Source organism: Haemorhous mexicanus, chromosome 9, assembly GCF_027477595.1.
Source record: "Haemorhous mexicanus isolate bHaeMex1 chromosome 9, bHaeMex1.pri, whole genome shotgun sequence".
NCBI lineage: Eukaryota > Metazoa > Chordata > Aves > Passeriformes > Fringillidae > Haemorhous > Haemorhous mexicanus.
In genome coordinates, this window is record NC_082349.1 from 2,677,970 (window position 1) to 2,700,588 (window position 22,619).

General features: G+C 42.5%; 1 protein-coding gene across 1 annotated transcript; it reads right to left on the bottom strand.

The window, feature by feature from the left end:
* Nucleotides 1-1,434: 1,434 nt before the first annotated feature.
* Nucleotides 1,435-22,390, bottom strand: ATG4C (autophagy related 4C cysteine peptidase). Its single transcript, XM_059853637.1, has 12 exons — nucleotides 22,293-22,390; nucleotides 21,962-22,053; nucleotides 19,647-19,777; nucleotides 18,759-18,842; nucleotides 17,873-18,106; nucleotides 15,125-15,446; nucleotides 12,475-12,545; nucleotides 11,217-11,353; nucleotides 8,945-9,023; nucleotides 8,205-8,281; nucleotides 5,229-5,348; nucleotides 1,435-2,624 (listed from the first exon to the last, which is right to left on the bottom strand). Exons 3-12 carry the CDS (start codon nucleotides 19,720-19,722, stop codon nucleotides 2,454-2,456), a joined length of 1,371 nt encoding a protein of 456 aa, XP_059709620.1. The 5' UTR covers nucleotides 19,723-19,777; nucleotides 21,962-22,053; nucleotides 22,293-22,390; the 3' UTR covers nucleotides 1,435-2,453.
* Between the last annotated feature and the right edge of the window lie 229 nt (nucleotides 22,391-22,619).

Consider the following 22,619-nt stretch of genomic DNA (forward strand, 5'->3'; position numbering starts at 1 on the left):
TAACTGATGCTCCTCAGGTTTGTGTTTGAAGGCAGCAGCAGCAACAGTGATGACACAAATTAATTGCCTGGTTTTCAGCAGCTAATGCAGACGAGGTAAAGAGAATTACTACACGATTAACATAGTTTCCAATTAAAGTCCCCTGTAGTTACCCAAAACCATTAATTTCTACTAATCTGGTAATTTAACTTGTGTCACCCCTGTACACAAGTGCACCAGGGCATTCTGTGGGCTTGTCTGTGCTTAAACCTTGGACAAAGACCACGATGAAAATAGCCATGAATTTTTAACAATCATTTGTAGCAGGCTTTAAAGAAACCCCCCGCTGTGGTGAACTAAAGGATTTGCTACAAATTAAAGGACCCCAACCCAGGTGCTGTTCTAGCACTGCTACTTTTCTTTCCCTCGGTTAGAAAGGGAAAAACTTTCACTATTTACTAAGTTCAAAGATGTTTCAGCCACTACATTTTTTATCCAGTTGGAAAAAGAGAAGAGGTTCCATCCTTCTAGGGAAGCTTGCTGTTGGAATGACAGACCCACATTTTCCTTTTTACCATTTCTGTGCTACAGCTCTTGTAATTCCTTGTGAGCATTTCCATTCCAAGAATTCTGACCTACAGACCAGCTCCCTTCTCCAGACACAACAGGCTTAGGGGTCTGTGCACGTGGGATTTTTTGAAGGTACCTGAATTCAGGTGGTGGAGTTGTGGAAGAAGGAAAATCCAAGCACCAAGCACAACTTGGTGTCTGATTTCCTGTCCACTGCCACCCGAAGGAACCACCCTGAGGCTTTGCCTGATCTTGGCTAAAGCTGCATCTCCTTGTGCTCCACTCACCAGCAATCTTCTCTCTTCTAGCTCTGACATCCACAATTGTCCTCATTTTGACATCTAAATTCCATAAATATGTTGTTTACTCCCTCTTCTGGGCTATTAATGAAAAATATGAAGATCAAGCCAAACACCCTCACATACCTGTTAGTAAAAAGTCACATTATGCCAAACATTAGCAGGCTGCAGCAGTGCAGAGGTTACTGATTTAGACAAATAATGTCTGGGGTTTTTTCCCTTGAAAACAAATGAACATTTTGTATTTTTTGAATATTAATTAACACATGCAAATGCACTCTCCAGCCCTGGTCACAGACACAGATCTGGTCTAGTTCTGCCTGAAATCTATCCATTAGTCAGTTCTTGCTCATAAAAGTAAAAGGTGCTTTAATGAACAAACATGATGCTTATTATTTGGATCAGCAACACTTGTGCCTCTGTGCCTGAGCAGCACTTAGACCAGGTAACATTTGGTTTACAACACAACAATAAAATCTGCCTTTATTGCAAATAAACAGAGTATTCACCCCTCACAATATTGGTTTAGATGCAGGATTATATTCACTGTTGGAGGATCTAATATTAATATAAAAGGCACATGAACTTCATGTTTTCATACCTCTTTTATTTCCCAAGCAGCGTTAATGTGGTTTTTTAAATATTGTATTTACTTTGTTAAAACATGAAACTATTTCTGTACATTTGTTTGCAATCTGAGAACACACACCACCAAGTAATCATTTGTACAGTAACAACACGTATCAAAACAAAAAATCATCACAGCCCAGAATTTTCCACATCCACCCCCCTTTGCTTTGATTTAAAAGCTGCTCTGGCAGGAGAAGCCTCACCATTATGGTAGCTGAAACAGGAAACAAACACTGCTCTCTTCTAATAATTGTCTCCAGCTGCTTTGATTGGTTGCAGTTAATATTAATAGTATAACCTTTAAAAATTGTGGGGAAAGGTAATACTTTATCTTCACTCCTCATATTAAGGCTCCAAAGCAAGCTTAATGAGAAACCATTAGAAAGTCATACTGCTAAATAGTATCTTAACTCCCAATTCAGCCTATATAATTATGGCAGGACTGCCAGGGACAGTGACTCCTGATCCATCAACCTCACCTTTCCAGCAGGAGCTGCTCTGCATGGTGGCAGGGTGGCAGCACAACTGGTGGGGCCACCCAGCTGGGACTTGTCCCCTTCCCACAGGAACAACTCCAGCCGTGCTGCAGGCAGAACCACGTGGTCCCCACAGCCCTGGATGTGCATCCCTGGCAAAGCCAGCCCCACCTGGCAGCCCTGCTCAGGAGTGGCCTGGAATGGCAGCACAGGAGGGCACAGGCTGGCACTTAGGGACTGGCCAGGCACAGCTGGCACTGAGCAAAGCATCTCCCTTCACTACCACAACAGCACAGACACTCCAGCCAGCAGTGAGCAAAAATAATTAGTACATACATTAGTAACTGACATCTTAACATATAAAACATTATCATCTTTATGAAAATAGACCAATTTCAGTACAGGCTTGCCTTTCTGGGGAAGGAATTCAGGTACATGTTTAGAGTTAAAAGGCAAGTGTTCTCCTGGACAGCTGCCGATGCTCTTGTGTAAAATGTCCTTAAAGCAAGACAAACTCCTCTGTGCTAAATCTCTTCAGTCTTTTCTTCTCATCCTCAGAGAAAAGGTCATGTTCTTCATGGAGTGGACTGGAAGCAAAGTCATAGTCTCTAGAATGACCCTTGACAAAAGTAAACAGGGGATATTTCTCCTTGGATGAAGATTTCAACATCTATAATGTAAAACAAACCAGATAAAACATTAATTGGAAATGAAGAAATGCAGCAAGCACATTCACCTGATGATGACTGCCAAGTAAAAAATGCATTATTTTAATTATCTCATTAGACAAAAGCATTGCACAATCTAAACATTTCCTCCTCCTATCAGATATTCACTTCCCTTTCTCAGGCAGCTGCTCATTTCCTGCCTGCCCCTGGTTTTGGCACACAGATCACCTGTATGTGCTGTCAGACTCAGTGCATCAAAGAGAAAGATAAAAGGATAAAAGACAGAAGATAAAACCCTCTACAAAATAGTTAATGGCCATAAGGGTCTCCTCAAGCCCAGGTGTGAATTCTGCAGCAACTGAGCATTTTTATTGTAGAATCAGCAGGTGCAATAATCAGTGTTTTTCTTAGAAGTTCAAACACATTCACCAATGTAAATAAGGCAGTCAGGAGCACGTGGCTCAAACCAGATTGGTGACAGTCACAGGGAACCAGGGGGCCCAAAATCTATGTTTATAAATAAGAAAAGTGACCATGGAGAAAGGGGGTGTGGGGAATCATTAAATACTGAAACAGATCAGCAAAACATCTTTAAGAGCAGATAAAACCCCACTAAACACTGAAAGACATTTCAGCTTTTTGGGGTGTTTGGCCCACTGATTTGTTTTTTAATTTATTTTACTTTTTCCTACCTGCTTCGGAAAAAACAGCTCAGTGCTGCAGAACTACATCAGACCACAGATACAGATTGTGCAGAACTAAAAATCACTGAGCACCATTTCAGGAGAGCAATCAGCCTAAAACAGTAAAGAATCCCCAAAGAGATCTTTGAACAGTAAGGACTATTTAAAAAATGACAGTCAGGGGTTGAGGGGGCATTTAAAAAATGAGAAAAAAAATAAAAACAATCCCAGTAAAATCCTGGGGTTCCACTGTCTTGTCTGTGTTCAGCTCTACTGAAACTTCCATTTTCACAACTGAGGGAGGTGAGGAAGCCCTAAACACAGGAACTGGGCAAGGAAATGCCTAAAAAAAAAGTCCAGGGGAACCTGGTCAAGATTTGTTTAACTCATCCCATCACATCTCAACAGTGACCACAGAGAATCTGAAACTCTCAACAACTTGCCAGTTTCCTAATTTATCTGTCTCTAAACATCTAAGGGCATAATGTTTATCCTCAAGTATTAAAGCTAAATCTTATCTCTCACCTCTTATTACCCAAAAAAGCAGGCAGAACCTGGATTTATTTAGTTCAGCCTCCACAGGGCACACTAGGAATGCACTGAGCTTATGGTTCAAGAGTTACCACACTACAATTGTAAACAAAGGGAAAAATAATGGAAAAGAAGGAAAACACAAAGGATGAGAAGGAAAGATTGCAAGATAAATTGATAGAATGTTTCTGACATTGTCCCTGTATCCAAACATTCCCCTCTTTTCAAACTGACACTGCCTGAAGTGTATTTCTAGAAAATAATGTCATTGGTACTAAAGAGCTTCTGTCTAAAATACCAGGATAATAACTCCAGCACTTGGATCAGTCAAGAGCATTTTCACAAACTGTGCTCAGGAAAAAAACTGTACTTAATCCCAAACCTGAAAGAACAGAAATAGGAAAAAGATAACTTCTGATGGAACTGATTTTGTCATGAGATTTTTTTGACCATGTTATGACATTCTATGTGACAGAACATGAAAACATGGAAGGACAGAAACTTCACTATTTAAACTTTCCATGGATCTGCTTAGGAACTTCTACTTCTTTAATCTATTTTCTACCTCTCTGGGTAAGAATCAAAGAAACAACTTCAGCATCAATCAGTATCTATTTATTATAATCAGCATTAAGTTTTAAAAAATGCTTTTTTGGCTGTAGTACTAATACCACTTCTCAGGACATTCCAAGTGCTGGACAAACATGAATTCCTTGTGCTGCTGTGGTTGGAATATAAACACTGAGCCCATCTGCTGCTGCATCCTTTTCACAAAGCATTCTGTGAACCCACCAAACACAGAGCAGCTCAGATCACACTGATGATGCTGCATTCCATACCCTAACATACTGGCCTAACTGAGGAGAAAAAAAACTTGATTCCAATGAGACCTAGATGAATCCAGAACAGTTTTTCCAGGGGAAGGATGGGGTCAGACAGATCTGCTGGGTGGCGCCTGCTCCGTGGAGCTCACACAGAGCCCTGCAGTTCCCGCAGGAAAAGCCCCTTGTGCTAGGGAGAAATAACGAACAATTCGGGTTTGCTCCAACACTTCCCTTCCCCCCATCCCTGCCCAGGGCCGGGCTGCTCCCCAGCCTCTCCCCGGCCTGCCCCGGGCCGGGGTGGCCCCGCTCGGCAGGGCTGCGGGGACATTGCCACTTCACGAGTGCCACCTCGTGGGCCCGCCCGGCGCCAGCCCCGCTCCCGCCGCCCAGGCGGGCTCTGCCCGGGCTCCCGCCGGCATCAACACCGAGCTGCAACTCCCACCGCGGGAGCAGCAGGGATAAATGCCACCAGCAGAACTAGGTCTGCTCAGGAGGGCCAGGCTGATTCTCTTCCCTTCCCCACACCCCGTTCTGGCCGAGGGATGGATTTGGGAACTCCAGCACCTACCTTGGTGATTTCTTCAGAAGCCTTCTCAAAGTCCTGCACAGTCCTACAGTAAAATCCTATTGTGCAGCTCGGGTCCATTTTTTTGAAGGACATCTTTTTGGGAGAAGGGCAGTGGAATGACTGCAAGTTTCCCAAATAAAAACACAGTTACAGTCAGGAATGGCACAGAGCTATATGTTTACTTTTGTCCCCCCCACAACAGCTTCAAAACGTCCAGTCCCTTGCACCACCTGAATTTAACCCCAGCACACCCTCTGGAAGTGATTTCTCCCACCCCCCCAAATATCCAAGTGATTCCACCCTTCCCCAGCCGTGTAAAACCTCCTGCTGTTCAGGCTGCATTCCCCAAACTTCCCCACACACCAGGTTAGTTTGGAATCTGTCACAGCTCTGCTGCTCCCAGCAATACTTTATGAATATTCCCAAGGCAGAGAAGGTGAATGCTCTTCTGCAAATTGAATTTGTAACAGCTTTTGCACTATCTTACTGCTTTACTACCACTGCCCAGTGCCCCTTCCCTCCCCCAGCCTCTATAAGAGAGACATAATGGAATAAACCAACCTCATGCATTTTCCTTCAGTAAATGAAATGGGTTCAAAAACCCACAAAACACACAAAAGCAAAACCATATTACAATGATCCACAAGTAGGGAAAAACCAAACATGCCCTGCTTTACAAATGGGTTTTTCCTCACGTGAAATCTCTTTCCCTGACAGATGCTGCCCCGCCAGTGCTGGGAGCTGATACTTTCAGAGCCCTGCTGTAAGATAAAACAAACACAAAACCCCCTTCCCCACGGTCCTCACTCAGTTTATGAGAGAAAAAAATAAGTATATTCCATCTATCCCGATTCTGTGGTTATTTATTACAGGAACTGCAGTTGTGGTGAAGCTCTTTGTCCAATAACTGCAATTATTTCCTCACTTGCTCTCAGAGGGAGCCAGTCCCCTCCACTCTGCCTCTGACACAGAGGATGACCCATCATCCTCCCTCTATTAAATCCCTTTTTTTTTGCTAATCACAAAAATCAATCCACAGAAGACAGAACTGGTTCCCAAATCCGAGTGTAACCATCCCTGCAGCAGTTTTACATAATAAAATATATTGTTCTTTCCTGGTGATTACAAACCCAAGAGGTGTTTCTGTAAAACCTCTGCTAAAAAACATCCACCAAGATGATTAGGGCTATTTCTGCAAGATTGATTTTAGTCACTGCTTCTTCTCCTCACCCTTCCAATTTTATAAACAGCAATTGTATTTTTAATATTAATTCCTGAGTCATCAAATGCATGAAAAAAAAAAAAATAGAAATCAAGCCCTGCCTTCCACATCCCATTGCAGCAGCAACCCTGTCCCTACAGTTGTGCAGGGGGTTTAATGCTGCACAAATCACTGCACAACAAAGAGAAGTGGGGAAGATTTTTTTTTCCCATTCCTCCAAACAAATGGATGCTGGAAGCCAATACAGAGTGGATTGATTTCCAACTTATTCTGGACAATTTGTCAATTTTGAAAATACTCCCTACAGATAAATCTAACAAGCAACTATCCACACTAAGAAAGCAATTTCTGTTTACTTTTGACATTTCTGGACAAAGATATAATACTATTAAATGCAGCAAGCATTAAATTGCAATCTATTTTCCGTCTGCAGGAAAGCATTCGGATGAGATCAAGCCAAGCTGGCAGCTTGCACACCTTCCAAACACAGCCTAAACCTTGGTATTCTTTAGAAATTCAGATTAATGCCAGTCTGCAGCACCATTTTGAGGCTGAGTCCTAGGAACAGAACCCAAAAGATGTGTTTTTGTAGCTTGGCCACAGCAGGACCTTAAGGAATTCACTTCAGCTCTGCTGCTCTGTGCTCTTCCCACCTTTTGTCTGCTTCTTCCCAAACTGTAAAATCTTCAGGGGCACTGGAGCAAAACAGTTGTGAGGATAAAGGGGAAGGAGCTGGGTGATCATCCCAGGCACAGCTGGCACTCATCAACTCTTCCTCCAAACATCTCAACAGGGCAAACCTAAAGGCATCTCTAAACACAGCCAAACCTCCTGCCTGGGATATCTGCTGCCCCATTTTGCTGCTGTGCTCTTTTGCTTCACACAGAACCTTCTCATTTCCTGGAGAATCCTCCCCTTCTGTGTTATGTAACATGCTAACTCAAGCACTTTGTTAAGCATAAACAATGAAAACCATGAAGTGTTTGCTTTAAGGACTTGACACCAGCCCTGTGCAGGCCCTTTGAGATTTTTTACTTCTATATGACCAGTTCTCCTGAACACCATTTGATGGGATTTTGCTCCAGCTCTGTTCTGCAGCAGCTGCTGCTGTCCTGGCTGTGGATGCCCCCTCAGGCTGAGCCAAGAGCTGCTGAGGTTCACCTGAAGTTGGGCACAAGATCAAGGAGAGTTTGTGTGGATGGCCCTGAGGATGTGACTGTGAGTGCTGAGGCCACTGAGCACTTCCTTGCAGCTCCCAATGTTTTCCCAGGGCAGCTGTAAATTGAGTTCTCTAATCACCTCCTTTAGCTCCATCTATTTCCAGGCTCCTACTATTGAATACCACAGGAATTCTCCCTGATGTTGCTTGCAATTTGAATTAAAAAAAAAAATAAATAAAAAAAAGACCAAGAAGACAAACTATCAACCCCAAATCCAAACAGGCTTAAGACCTACAAATATCATCTGTTTTCTTTGATGGAAAATCACTTAAATGAAGCAATCATCTATTTTGGAGATTTTATGATGATCAAAAAGAAAACAGATGAAGATTAATGAAGTAAAAATTAAACCTCCATATTGAGATTTAACCTCTGGTCATTTTTGTTGATTATAGGCCTATAAAGAAGGGCAGGACATTGATAAATAACATGTAACTGTAAAACCATAAAGCTGCAGCTAGCTAGAACAGCTCTAAATAATTAGTGTTTGATTCATATGGGAAGAAAACAGTGCCAGCTCTATATCCATAGTACCTCAAGAGGGAAATCCTTTATGCTGACATCTACAAAAGACTGGCAGTAATGAGGATCCATGTAAATCAAACTGTCATCTGCAAGGACAAAACAGAAGACAAGTAATTCAAAAAACACCTTATTATTACACTGCTTACAATCCAATTTCTATGCAGAACAGCTGGAAAAAAAGCCAGTGAGTAACTGCTTGCCAGGCTGATACTCATTGACTGAAGCATAGGTTTTTGCAGGACAGATTAACTTTTGCATAATCAAATATGCTTGTATAAGCAGAATTTTTATAAAGTGATGAAACTGTCATTTAATTTTTGGTGATAAAATTACTTTTACAAACACACAATTATATTCTGGAGTTTGCATATGAAAAATGTATCGCCCTGCTTCATTCTGACAGCAAGAATATATTGCTTGTCATTTAGGCATCAACTAACACCACTTAAAGCAGGAGAGAGTAAATACCTAAATAAGAACTGCCAGGCAGGAACAGCAAACGCTCCTCAAGTTTGGTGAAACAGATAAATTATGCCTTGTTTATGCAACAAGGGAAATTAAATGTACATTTTACAGAATCCAATTACTCCGTGGGGTAAATGACAAATGGCTGGACTTGGGGAGATGTGATGAATTAATAAGGTGCTCATTTTACTATTTTAATCACGCTGTTTCCCACTGCTTCAGTATTAACTTCCTAACTCTGAGAGAAATAATTCTGAGGAGACATAACACAGTCAAACACTAACCTTGGAATCCAGCAAAGTAATAGGATTGCTTGGGTCTGCCACCAATGATGCCAACACAGTACTCCAGGCTTAAAATTCCCTAAAACAAGAACAGGGACTCATTAAGATTAACCAAAGTATTAAACTGAATTAAAATATTTGCTCTTTGCTCTTTTAGGCAAATGGTTTTGGTTTTTGTTAAAGATTGACTCCATGACTTCCTGGGGCTTGACCAAAGTGAAACCACACCAGCAGATACTCCAGAGACTTCCCATGAGATAGCCACACATGTTTTTGGGGAGGAGACAAAATATCATGTCACACACTGAGCACCAGTTCCTTAGTGCAAAAATCCCAAAGCACTGAGATTTCCAGCTTTCACACCCTTTTACATCCTCTGCCCCTGGGGACTCTCTTCCTTTTGCACTCAAATGGACAATGGCCAGAGCAGCAACTTTTACATGCTGGGCAGAAATGCCAGCTCAAGTTAAGAGTAATTAATTATGAGGTCCAGCTCCAAAAACAGCTGCCCCCCATCCAGGGAGGAGAGAAACACACAACAGCCAGGCCCCATCAACATCCCTGCAGGTAGCCTGGCAGGGCAGAGGAACCAGAACCTTCTGAAGGCAGAACTTTTGGGAAGGGGACACTACTCAGTGTAAGAAGGGAATTTTTCTTTCAACAAAAAGACTGATATTGTCAGACTACCAACACCAAGACTTCTCAAGAGAAAATCTTCCCTGCTTAGACAAGGATAAAGTCACTTAAAAACCTCCCCTGAGATGCTACAGAGTCAAATCCAGCATGGTTTACACAGGTTAAGGAAGTGATGCTTATTTAAAATACAAATGAGATGGTTTCCTGAAAAATCTTCTTTAAAATATGAATGAGAAGGTTTCCTTAGCAAATGCTCTGAGCATCACAGAACATTGAGGCAGATCAGAGGCAAAGGCTCCAAGAGCCAAGGAGGGCAGAGCAGAGAGGGAGCAAAGCTGCTCAGAGTAATGGATAACTGTTTAATCTATGGCAAGCTTCTTGTAAAAGTGAATTATAAAAAATTTATCAATTTTCACCCATAAATATAAAATCCTTTGTAGAAATTACCTCTCGTGCTACATTCTAAAATCTGCATTTTTAACTTAAAGCCAGACTCCAAGAAATGTGGTCACTTCTTGGGAACAGTCAGGGCAGAAGTGGAGTGACTGATTCAGGCAATTGAGAGCCCTCTTATCTCAGCCTCCATCAGGCTGCAACAGCCTTGGCAAGGGAGCAGCAGGAATCACTCACTGCAGCCAGCTGAAAGCTAAAACTTTCCCAAACCAACTGTCTGAAAACACAAGGAAAATAATCAGGGAAAAATTTAATAACAATTTCAGTTCATAACTTGAAGGCCTTTACCAGTCTGTGCTCCCATGCCAGTAAAAATCAAAATGTTTTCCTGAAATGTTACAGGAAAGAGACAGCCACAAAATAAATCATGTTACAGACCCTCAGCCTCTGTCTGTGCTCCTACACTGGGGTAATTAAAAATGAACCCAAAATTTAAAGACAGATCAAGAGGAGCATGGAAAATGAAAGAAAAGCAGCAGGGCTAAGAGAACGTGCCCTTCCCTGAGAGGAGCAAGAGGCAGGATTACAGCACATCCTCAGGTGGCTGCAGAACCTCTGCTGACAAAACCACAGCACACACCTTCCCCCCTCTGCCTTCTCCTTGAGTCTGCCTTTTTTCCAGCTCATTTTTATTGTGGTAACTGCCTGCTACTCCTGCACCACCATCCTCAGAAACATTCATCCAGACAGGGAAAAAACAATTCAGGTAGTGAATAAAAGTATCAAGTAATTCCATGGGAACAAAGAGACAAAAAACGGGAAGAACAGACAGGCAACAGCTTAAAACCATTTGAACCATTTTCTTATTTAAGAAAATAAGAAACAGAGCAAGGAATGGAGTGTATTTGTATTTTAAAATGCTGCCTGATCCTTAGTTACATATGCTATTAGAGCCCTGCTAGATTAAATTACCATTTGTAATTTGAGGCACTGCATTAATGTCTTTTCAGGTGGCTGCTGGAGGAGCAGGACAGTTATCACTGCTTTACCAAGGGACATCATGTGCTCTGCAATTATGTCTGATCTTGTAATAGGGAAATTTCAAATCTGTAAAGTCAAACTTTACAACCTTCAACTGTAAAATCCCCACCACAGGTTTAATGGGGAGAATCACCCTCGTGAAGTTGCTTTTCATATCCCCTTGTGCTACTCTTTGAAAAATGATTGAACTCTCATTTCCTACCTTTACAAACTCCAGGTAGTCTGTGTTTGTTCTCTCTCCACCGAGTCTCACAGGAACCAATATAATTACAGCTTTTGTGCCTGCTTTCCCAGAATCCACAAAGGAGCACTGCCTGTCAATAACATCCGAGCTGTAGACTGAGACACACAGAAATATTCAGATTTCAAACAGAACCTCCAGGTTTTAGAGACACACCTCCAATGTGGCATCACATCTCCAGTGTGACAAACTAAAACTGCAGCCCCTCCAAACCCTGCTGTCCTCCCAAAACACAGCCCAGGGGCTGGAGCCCTGGCTGCTGAGAATTTCAGACTTTCTGTGCTGACAGGCACTGACCCTCAAGAGAACACTAAAGCCATGGAGAAGGCTTCCAAAAGTGAATTACAGACTAGAATTACAGGTATGTAGTTTGAATAGAAGTGTGTAATACCACATGGTGAAACACTTAAAAGTTTTAGAATATAGTAATAGATATATAGCAAGACAGAGGTTTTAGAACAGTACCTAGTCCTTCTTCTTCATGACTTTAAGTGATATTGTGTAATTATATATTTAAAAAGTCCACAATACAAGGCACAGGTAGTTTAAGTTAAAAGTAAAAATAATTTAAGTATCATTTCTTAATCAGACAGTTTATCCTTAAAAAAACTAATAAAAAGAGAGATAAAACCCCATTTTTAAATTGTTAAAGTACTATAGAACTTAAAATTTATAAGACTGTAATATAAATAAGAACTAATAAACATCTAAATCCAAACAAAAAATACAATTTTACACATTTAATCCCAACTTTAACAAAGGAAAAAAAAACCAAACTCAACACCCAGGTGACTCAGAACCAGGGCTGAGCCTCCTCACTCCCAGCAGTATTTTGTGGAATGGGAATTGCTGCTGCTGAGTTGCAGTGCCAAGGAAATGCACAAGGGGTAGGGCAGGAGAAAGCCAATAAATATTTATAGCTGCATATAAACTTCTAAAAGGAATAATTAAAACTTGAAAGCTTCCAACTAACAGAAGCATCTCCATGTAAAAGGAGAAGAGGCAATAATTGATTTGCTGATTTGGAATTCCACCACAAAATACCAAACCAGCAATGAACAATCTGCACATATCAAGAACCCCTTTGTCCACGTAATCTCAATTTTGTGGATCTACTTAATTGGGATTTTTTTCCCTTTAAAGCTCTATTGTTAAGTGCTAACTGAAAAGCATTAAAACCATTTAAAATGTTTGCAAAAATCTACAAATTCACAGTTACCTGTACAATCCTGGGCAACATAGACTGTTACTCCTTGCAGCTCAGGGTCTCTTGCTTCTTCAACAGCTTTTCTGAGTACAAACACAAAACTATTTAACTTACCATTCATGAAAAAAAAAAAAATTAACAACAAACAAACAAATTATTTTGGTTTTTTAGAAACCGGTTGATTTTAATTGTTTGTGATAGGAGTTTTTGTTTGTTTGGGTTTTTCTAGGGGTTATTTTGTTTAATTCAAGACACCTTCCCTTCCTGATAAACACAGGTGGTGGGGTGGGATTTTTTATTTGGTTTTAAATGCTGGATACCAAGCTCCAGCCTGTAGCTTCCATGGATGTCTTGGCAGCACATTTTTCCCAAGCCAAGATGACAATGTCTGGCTACTGAGAACAAACAATGAAACCCACAAAAACAGGCCCCAAATCCCACAATAACTTCCAATGAAATTCATTGCTTCATTTCTTTCTGTTCATAACCATTTTCTGTCATGTATATTGATGATAAAAGCTAAGTTTGCTGACAAAAATACTACTCTCAATTCATTAGATCTCTTTATTTGACCTCAGTTCATATAACAAGCCACAAATTAGCACCTGGAAATAAAAAGTTTCACCAAAACTTTCAAAAAGATAATTACAATATTAGACTCTCCTCAAAAGGCTCAGAGTAACAGAACTACAAAGTAAAATACAATCCATGCTGATAGTCAGAACCAGGGTCATCTATCAGGGACAACATTTGCAAAGAAAGGGAACTGTTCAAACTCCAGGATTTACCTTTGATTTCAAGCCCACACTGCATTAAATGGTCACTATCCCTTTATTCCCCACTCTATTTTGAGGAGTGGTTTAATGCAGCCATTCCCAAGTTATGAGGGGCTGTACATTGTTAGTGCTGCTGCAAGAGAGAAAGCTCCAGGAAAGGAAACCTCTGCAGAGCTGGAAATCACCCCTGGGGTTGTGGTGAGTGGAACCCTGCACCAAACCCCCTCTGCTCCCATTAGGGAGACAAATAATTTGACAGATAATTTATTAAAGCAAGCAAAAAATTCTGACTGCTTCCAGCATGAGAAAAAAAAGTAGAATAAAACCCATTAAAAATGATAAACTCCTACATCCCTGTTTGCATCTGCATGGATGCTCACCTGATTATTTCTGTACACCTGCACTTCAGATTAACATAGTATTTACATTAAATATCAAATTCTTCTATTTATATATAAATATAGAAATGCATTAACTTTGCCTCCTGCTGTTTAAATGATTTATTAGTGATTTGGTTTATAGGTAAACTGGAATCCACTAAAAAAATAAATATGTAAGACTACAAAAAACCCCCAAAACATTCAAAGAATTGGATATCAAGGCTCACAGTCTGGAGAAATTTGACTTTCGACTTTTTTTTTAACCACGCTGAATGTCACAGACCCTTTACTTTTACTGGGATATAATTATAATATTAATAGTCCCATACATTTACAGTTTCACAAGAATTTGATGTGTGCAAAGAAATGCTGAAAACATCAATTTTAGCTCTGACATTTCATTACACTATCAGTACATTACAGCCCCCAGGTTACAGTATAAAAAAAAATCTCTAATGTTATGCATGTTCCAAGGTTGAAAGAGTGGATAGTTTTTAGAACATTTCACTAAATGCAGCTCTGCTTAAAAGGATTTGGGAGAGATACCTGGGATTCTACAAGAAAACAGGAATGTTGTGTTTTTTCCTGAAATAAGATTGACAAAAGCTCAGCATTCAGTTCCTGCACCTGCTGCTATTTCCCTTCCTGCCTATGAAAAAGCTCTGGAATTGCTCCTGATATGGGTGTTTTACAAAGCCAATAATGAACAGTTTGCTGCTCAATTAGGCTGAAGCAATCTCAGGACACTCAGAAATGCTCCTCTGTGATGTGCCAAAGGAAAGGAGCAGAGAACTGAAGGTGTTTTACCTCAAAATGTCATAAAGGAAAGGAGCAGAGAACTACAGGTGTTTTACCTCAAGATGTGCAAAAGGGAAGGAGCAGAGAACTGCAGGTGTTTTACCTCAAAATGTCATAAAGGAAAGGAGCAAAGAACTGCAGGTGTTTTATCTCAAGATGTGCAAAAGGGAAGGAGCAGAGAACTGCAGGTGTTTTACCTCAAAATGTCACAAAGGAAAGGAGCAGAGAACTGCAGGTGTTTTACCTCAAGATGTGCCAAAGGGAAGGAGCAGAGAACTGCAGGAGTTTTACCCCAAGATGTCACAAAGGGAAGGAGCAGAGAACTGCAGGTGTTTTACCTCAAGATGTGCCAAAGGGAAGGAGCAGAGAACTGCAGGTGTTTTACCTCAAGATGTGCCAAAGGGAAGGAGCAGAGAACTGCAGATGTTTTACCTCAAGATGTCACAAAGGGAAGGAGCAAAGAACTGCAGGTGTTTTACCTCAGGATGTGCCAAGGGAAGGAGCAGAGAACTGCAGGTGTTTTACCTCAGGATGTCACAAAGAGAAGGAGCAGAGAACTGCAGGTGTTTTACCTCAAGATGTGCCAAAGGAGCAGAGAACTGCAGGTGTTTTACCTCAAGATGTGCCGAAGGGAAGGAGCAGAGAACTGCAGGTGTTTTACCTCAAGATGTGCCGAAGGGAAGGAGCAGAGAACTGCAGGTGTTTTACCTCAAGATGTGTGCCACCACGGCGGGCCCGTACCAATCCCCCGCCATCTTCCCGGACTTCTTCCCGTACTCTATCAGCTGGTGCAGCCCAAAGGCTGCCAGGGGGGAGTCACCGAACCAGGAGATGATTTTCCTGTGATAAAGCTCATTCCTCCTCTCAGTGACATCCCAGTCCCTCCTGGCAGGGGGCCGGGCCAGGACCTTGGGGTCCCTCTCGGCCGTGAGCGACGCCTCGAAGGAGGCCGTGAGCTTCCTCACAGTGCTGCTGGTCCAGGACTCCGAGTCACAGCTGTCCATGTCCAGGGCTTCTGGCCACACCCAGGCTGCAGCAGGAAAAGGGAAAATCCACATTAACATTCCTTTCATAATTAGCATAATTAGCAAAGCACTTCCCTTTGTCCCCCACGCTCATTGAAGTGATTATGTGTGTTTTACATGTCACTGCTAACATGTGAACAAAGCATTCTAGAAGAGCAGGATTTGCTTCGATTTTCTGGTGATTTTTGGGTGACCATCCCAGTCAGCTGAATAAACAAGATACACCTGGTTACAGGTTAGAACTCTCTTACATATTAAATACATGAATGTTGCTTTAATAATATCCAAAAACCTTTTATCTGTGTCAAACAAGAAATTTCAAAAGTTCTTAATTCTTCTTATTTTTCAGTTATTAAAAAACCAGGCAGACCTGAGGAATTATTGATGTAAAATCAAACATTTCTTTCCGGCTAAATGGCAAAGGAGATCAGCAGAAAAACAGGCAGGCAGGATTTTTTAATTCACCAAATTCATTAATTCCTTCAGATTACAAGGCAAACTTGTTTAAATATCATTCAGTATCTCCAGTCTGCTCTTCCAGCTGAAGGATTCCCTATGGATGATGCATCCCACACAGCATTCCTCCTACACAATGGGGTTCAGCAGGCCCAGGAAGATGCCTGGAATTCTCCCCCAATTCCCAACACAGAGCCAGCTCAGTGTAACATCCTCACAGGCCCTGCTGCTCTGGGCTCTCAGCTTCACACCCCAGCCAGTGTCTCAAGCACAGGCATTTCAAATTTAAAATCAAAACTCATTCCCAACAACATCCAGCAATATCTGGAACATTCCACATGGCAGTGGAAGTGTAAATATCTCAGCTAGAAACTCCAGGCAAGTTTTGCTTCCTAACAGAAACAACACCATTAAACGAGAACGAAAACATCTCTGGGAAAAGAGTAAACAGCCATGAAAAACTTCCTGTAAACATTTAAATATGTTTCCAAAGCTGCCCAGACCTCATAAAAAGCTTTTCAAAAGATAATTCACCAGCTGTCAGAAGACCAAGTGAGGAGCAAAGCAGCCCAGAAAGATCATCCCTACCCCATCTTTCTGTGGATTTGGATTGCCACAGGAACCAGAGCACTCTGGAATCACCCCATCATTTCTAAATTAGAATACAAGGGGGACACACAAGGAATTCTTTGGAACCATGGATTTTAAAGATAGAAACCTGAGGCTTTTTTTGTTTGGGGTTATTTCCAAATGAGCCATTACACACTCCTGCTCACAGGGAGTCTTCTGGGCAGGTCTTGAATTCCTTTTAAATGTATGTATAAGAAGAGTGATATTTAAGGGATTTGTGTTCTCAGCAGAAGTATTTACACACTTTTTGATATGTGCAGTCAGTTGAAAGAGATAATGAATGTTTTATGAGTTAAATATCTACAGCCAAAGGCACTTTCACCGAGCCAACCCCACAGCTCAGTCCTGCCATTGCTAGAACAGAGACTCTGTGGTGCAGCTGGGCTGGGACCTTGCTCCCAGCTTCCATCAGAGCTGCACAGCCAGGGCAAAGTGTGATCAAAACAGGCTTTCAGAAGGATCTTCTGCTGAAGTGATCCTGAGAGCCCACAAATGGCTGAGGAAACAATGCACTGTGTTCTCTCAGCCCCGCCGGGCGGATTCAGGGCGTGCCTTGGCTCGTACCTTGGCTCGTTCTGAAGCAGGCAATGGATGATTGTTATGAAAGGGACTGGCAGTGGGATGGAATGAAAAGGTGTTTAACTCTGCCAAGCTAAAATACCTCTCTGCAGGACATGGCTCAGCCTGGAAGAATGAGGACATGGACACTCAGCCCATGACAGCAGAAAGGGTCCCACAGCTCCTAAAGGTTCAGCTGGCTGTGACTGAGGGAGGACTTTGAGACAGACAGTGGTAAGGAAAAAAGGGAAGCTCCTCTCTTAAGTACATGGGGGGAAGGGAAAGAATGACACAGTGAACATTTCCCAACAGAGAATGATGTATTGAAGTTAGATTAGGATCCTTCTAGGAACTCAATATATTAACACCAGAAGAAATTCAATAATGGACAACTTTAGAACTGATAAAAGAACATCACTTCTGCCATAGCCCACAGCTATGGGCTGGGGAACTCACTTCTACACCTGGAGTTCAAGAAACAATCAAATTTCCAGAGAACTGGGCATGTGCATGGGTAAGAACACCCAGAGAGGATCACACTTTTATGATGTATTAACTCACACTTGGATACTGGGAACTCCACAGAAGTTTGCTTTGGCACACTTTGGTTCTCAGAAATGGAAGGGACAGGACAGCCAGGTCTCTGTGCAATGGGACAATTCCAACAGGAGTGAGGAGCCCACAACCAAAACCAGCTGGCCCTTCAGATTTGGGATAAAAAAAGGCCATTTTGGTCTCTACAGAATGCCTGGGCTTATGCAAACACAGATCTTCTCTCCTAACTCACCTCTCCCAAGGAAATGAAGCATCAGCCCTTGAGCCAGCAGCATCTGCCCCGTTCTGAGCGTGCAGCCCCAGCCACAGTCTGTGGTCAGAGCAGAGCCCTTGATCTGAGGGAACTCCTCCCTGTAGGTCAGCCAGATCCTAGAAATGAAATCCCTGCGGAACTCCTCGACGTTCCCCGAAATCTCAGTGCTGATTTTATCAAAATTGGACCCATCTGTAGAGAGCTCTCCAGACTCTGCAAGGCAAAGCACAGCTTCAGCTCCAATTCATTTGTTATGGCACTTCTGTTATTAGAAAGCAAGTAACAACTATCAAATTTAAATTTACAAAAATTCACAATTGCCTCAAGTAAAACAAAGGAAAATTGGAAGGCAAACGTAACAGAAAGGTGCCAGATTAAAAAAAAAAAAAAAAAAAAAAAAAAAGAAAAATCAAAAGAACCATGCAGACACCACTGTGCCAGTGGAACCACTGACCTGCAAGTAAGTGCTTAATTCACCCAAGTGTGAATGGTCAAATAAAGAGACAGACTTAAAACCTGCACACTGGAAAGTGACAACAAAGGTGTTGGTGCAGTGACCCTGCACCAACCAGGCCTTGTCAATATTTACATCAGGAGTTTTTAGAGAGAAAATCTCCAGTTGATGGTAAATGAAGTGCAAATTACAACACCAATTTTTACAGAAAGCACAAGGTTTTGGGGTAAAATCTGAGTAATGCAGGTTAGGATGGGCTGCATTAGAGGTGGACATTTAAATGAGTATTTTCTAAGCTTTTCATATTTACATTTTGGATTTGGTAATTGTTAATGCCAGTCTTTCTAGAAGATTAAAAATACCTTACTCCTGCTGAGGAAGATTGGAATGAGTGAAGAGCTCTGTACTCACCCTCAGTTTTGAAGTGGTAACATTTTCCCAGCAGAAAAACTGGAGAGTTCCGACTGAAGTAAGTTTTTGTTTTCAACACCCAACCTAAAACAGATGCAAAACAAATACAAATTTGTGACTGAGCTTTCCAAGAGAAAATGCTGACAGCATCTGGTTAAGCCAAAGGTAACCCCTGAAAGGGGAATTAAAAAAATAAAAAAGCATTGATATTGGGTTTTGGTCTCATAAAAAATCCCATAAAAGGTACAATGGCTACTGTTCCCTTTCAACCATGTGACAGCCTCAAAGAAAGCAGAAAAAAAAGTATCTTTTCATCTTGCCAGACATCTCCAAAACACAGCTACGATTAATAAAGTTTATCAGAAATCTGGTGGTAAATCTGAGCATCCACAGTCCTAAAGGGAAAGCAGAAAAATCAAGGACAGATTAGTAAAGGGCACACTTGAAAATCTGGTTGCTCATAAATGAATTACTGATGTTCACCTGTGGAAAAAATGTTACTCAAGGGTAGATTCTTCAGTGGAGTTTGTATCTCACACACCATCCTATTTTTTTTCCATAAAAGCATATTTATAAACAAAATAAATCTTTGTACAGATGATTCCATATGATCCTTGTTCAAAAGCCTAAGCAAATCCAGAGTAATTTACAGAATATATTTTTGTTTCCAAAAGAAGTCATTCAAAATGAAATTATGCAATATTTATTTGAAAAAATGAGAAGCTAAGGAAGTTTTTTAGTGGCACTCATTTATAACATCAAAGAAAAATTGTTACAAGGGCCATATTGCATTTGTAGTATTAATTAGTTATGATTCCATTCATGCCAACAAGAAACACTCCATTCCTTTTAATGAGGACAGATCTCACCACACTCTGCTCCACTTACTGTATTTCATGTTGTGCCATGCAGACATAAACTTTGATTTGATCTTTTCTACTTCATCTGTCCCCGTGGCCTCCATATTCAAATTCCAGAGAAAAAGCCATCGCTGTCTTGTGAGGCTTTCAGTTCTGCTGCTGCAAAAACCAAAATATAAACACTCAGCATCCCCCACTCAGGCACTTAAGCCCAACATGGCCAGAAACAGCAATAAACTCACAGAACCCTCCACCACCAGGCACTGAGAAGCAATCCCGTGTCCCATGAATAAGTAATAAAATAATTTAATTCCAAATATACACCAATAAAAGCACTACACAAAGCTAAATAAAAGATAATGCTCTCCAGCAGCTCTGCCTTGTACCACGAACTGCTCCAGAGCACAAAACCTGTGCTGGCACACGAGCACACTCATTTTATCAGCAGTGAGGTGGAGAGCTGACATGCAGCCCACTACACAGAAAAGATGCTGTCCTTTTCTGCTGAAGAGAAAACAAAAAGCACTTTTTGTGTTAAAATCCAACACAGTGCAGGCTAATTTTGTAAAAACTCCTGATAAATTTTCCAAGGAAATGCACCTTTACAGGCTCTTTCTGCGCTGCAGGATAAGACAGATTTCACCTTAAAAGCAACCTGAACTGGTAACAATTGGTAATAAATACATAAATAAATAAATAGGTAATTGGTAATGCCTTTATCCCTGTTTCTAAGAAATCTGGGAAAATGGGACAGAACCCTCTCCACAGCCCAGCTGCCCCATTTGTAACAGAAGTTTGCTGTTAATGAACAGAACTTCCTTCACCACGTGTATTCTGTCAGTGGATCACCTTGAAATACCTGACACAGAAAGTTTCTTGATGGTATTTGGTGGCCAAAACCCTTGCACAGAGAGATGTAAAATTAAGAGCTCCTGCTTCAACAGCAGCTCTTGTGGGACATCAAAAGCTGATCAACAGTGAGACATCGCTGCAACCTTCACAGAATTTTTATCTAAGTCCTGACAGCACCACCTGACATGAGCAACAGTGAACTTCCCCATTTAATTAATAAACTTGAGCCAGGAAAAAGCCTCCTTGCTTTAAAAGGAGTATTTAGTGCTGTATTTACCTTTCCATGTGCTGTTCTCCACGGAACAGGGATCAGAAGCAGGACAAAAACTTAACTGGGTCACTTCTCTCCACTGGGAATGAATTTTAAGTAAACCCAATCACTGACAGTGTAATTAAGGAGAGGGTGAAGATGTCAGGGTGGGAGCATCACCTGAGCCTGAGGGTACTCACACAGATCCACTCTTTGGGGATCTGCAATCTAGCTCAGGAACATGAGGAAAGGCTGAGGTTTTCCTAGCGAAAATAACAAGTGTCTACATCCCTGCTGTGATTAGCCTTGTGTTAAGCTGGGGAAGGAGGAAAAGGAGAATTTCAAGCTGGGTTTTACCTTCCTGCCTTTCCTCCCCTCTTTTTTCTTTAGGAAAAAAAGGAAAGCCTGACTGTATCACCAGCTCTAGACAGCAAAGTGGCAAAATGAGCTTCTTCAGGGGGAGTGTTTCGTCCTGTCTTCCTTCACATGATCCATCAGCAACAACCATTTATCCAGATTGCTTTACCACTGATTGCCTTAAAAACCAATTCCTATAAAAGCTTCCTCTGGCTAAAATTAGAAATGAAACAAACTCTACAGTCCTGAAAGGGCCTGAAGACAAAATTATGGAAATGAGAAAGAAGCTAATTTTCTTTCCAAAGACAATGGTCACCACAGCACATTGATCTTTCCTCCTGGTACATTTCTTCCCTGACATTATGCTAAAGATGCAAAAAGGGCTTTTAAGAATGCTAACACAAACCAGGTATAATTTTCTCACGGGGAAAACACAGGTTCTTGCCATCAGTGTAAGAAATCATCAGTCAGAGTTCCACCGACATTAGTGGAACAGCATCGGGAGAAGGTCCCAGGAATATTAAAGCCAACTTGAATATCAAATGACCAAAGCGAATGGTTTTATCCCGAAGCTGCCCGATTTCTGAAGTTGTTTAGACGCACATCATGAGGATGATGTTCCCCCAGGGAGCAGCAGGACACGGCTGGAAGCGAGCCCCAGCTCCTGAGCCCTCCGAGCGGATCCCTGCCGGGCAGCGGCTGGGTGCTCACAGGGATGCAAAACACCCCAAACCCCCAAAACAGCATCTGTGTGCATAAACAGCAGAAAAGCAACGCAAGCTGCCGGTAAGACCGCAGCGGGAAGGATGAATGACGCCTCAATGGGGTAATTATACGATAAATGATCTCCTATTGACTAAGACTTCTTTGGTTTTCATTTGTACCTTGAAGGAGCCCGGAGCGGCAGCGGCGACAGTCAGCGGCACCCACACGGAAGAAGGACGGAGAGCGGCGGCCCGAGGTCATTTCTCAGGCGCTGCAAACAAATTCGAGGGCAGTTAGAAACGATACCGGGAAGGCGGCTCGGAAAGAAAACCAGATTATTCCTCAGTCCTGCAGCAAGCACGGAGCGCTTCGCCCGGCAGGACTCGCAGCCGAGCAGGAGCCCGCAGGCAGCGCGGGAAGGGGCTCGGCGGTTCCCTGCCCCACAGGACACGGCCGCGCTCGAGCCGCCGCTGAGGAGAGCCCGTCCCGCCGCCACCGCCCGCCGCTCACCCCTCACGGAGCCGCCTCCGCCATGCCCGGGGCCGCCCGGGCAGCGCGCGGCCTCCCGGCGCTGCTCCGGCCGCGGCGCAGCGGCGCGCGAACTACAACTCCCGGCGGGCGCCGCGGCGGGGGCGAGGCGCGGCGAGCGGGAGGTGGCGCGCAAGGCACGCTGGGAAGTGTAGTCCGGAGGGAGAGCGGCTGGGAGGCGGGAGGGAGGAAGAGGAGGGAAGGAGGGAGGAAGAGGATGGAGGAAGAGGATGGAGAGAGGCGGCGGGGCCGGGCCGCGGCTGGAAGCGAAATCCCAGCCCCCTCACGGGGTCTGCGGCTGTCCTTTAA

Excerpts from the sequence above, each read along its gene's own strand:
- ATG4C (XM_059853637.1), bottom strand. The coding sequence starts at position 19,722 with ATGGAGGCCACGGGGACAGATGAAGTAGAAAAGATCAAATCAAAGTTT. Across the intron at positions 18,107-18,758 it reads TTACCACTTCAAAACTGAGG|AGTCTGGAGAGCTCTCTACA; the intron begins GTGAGTACAGAG and ends TTTGCCTTGCAG. Across the intron at positions 9,024-11,216 it reads ACTACCTGGAGTTTGTAAAG|GGAATTTTAAGCCTGGAGTA; the intron begins GTAGGAAATGAG and ends TTCTTGTTTTAG.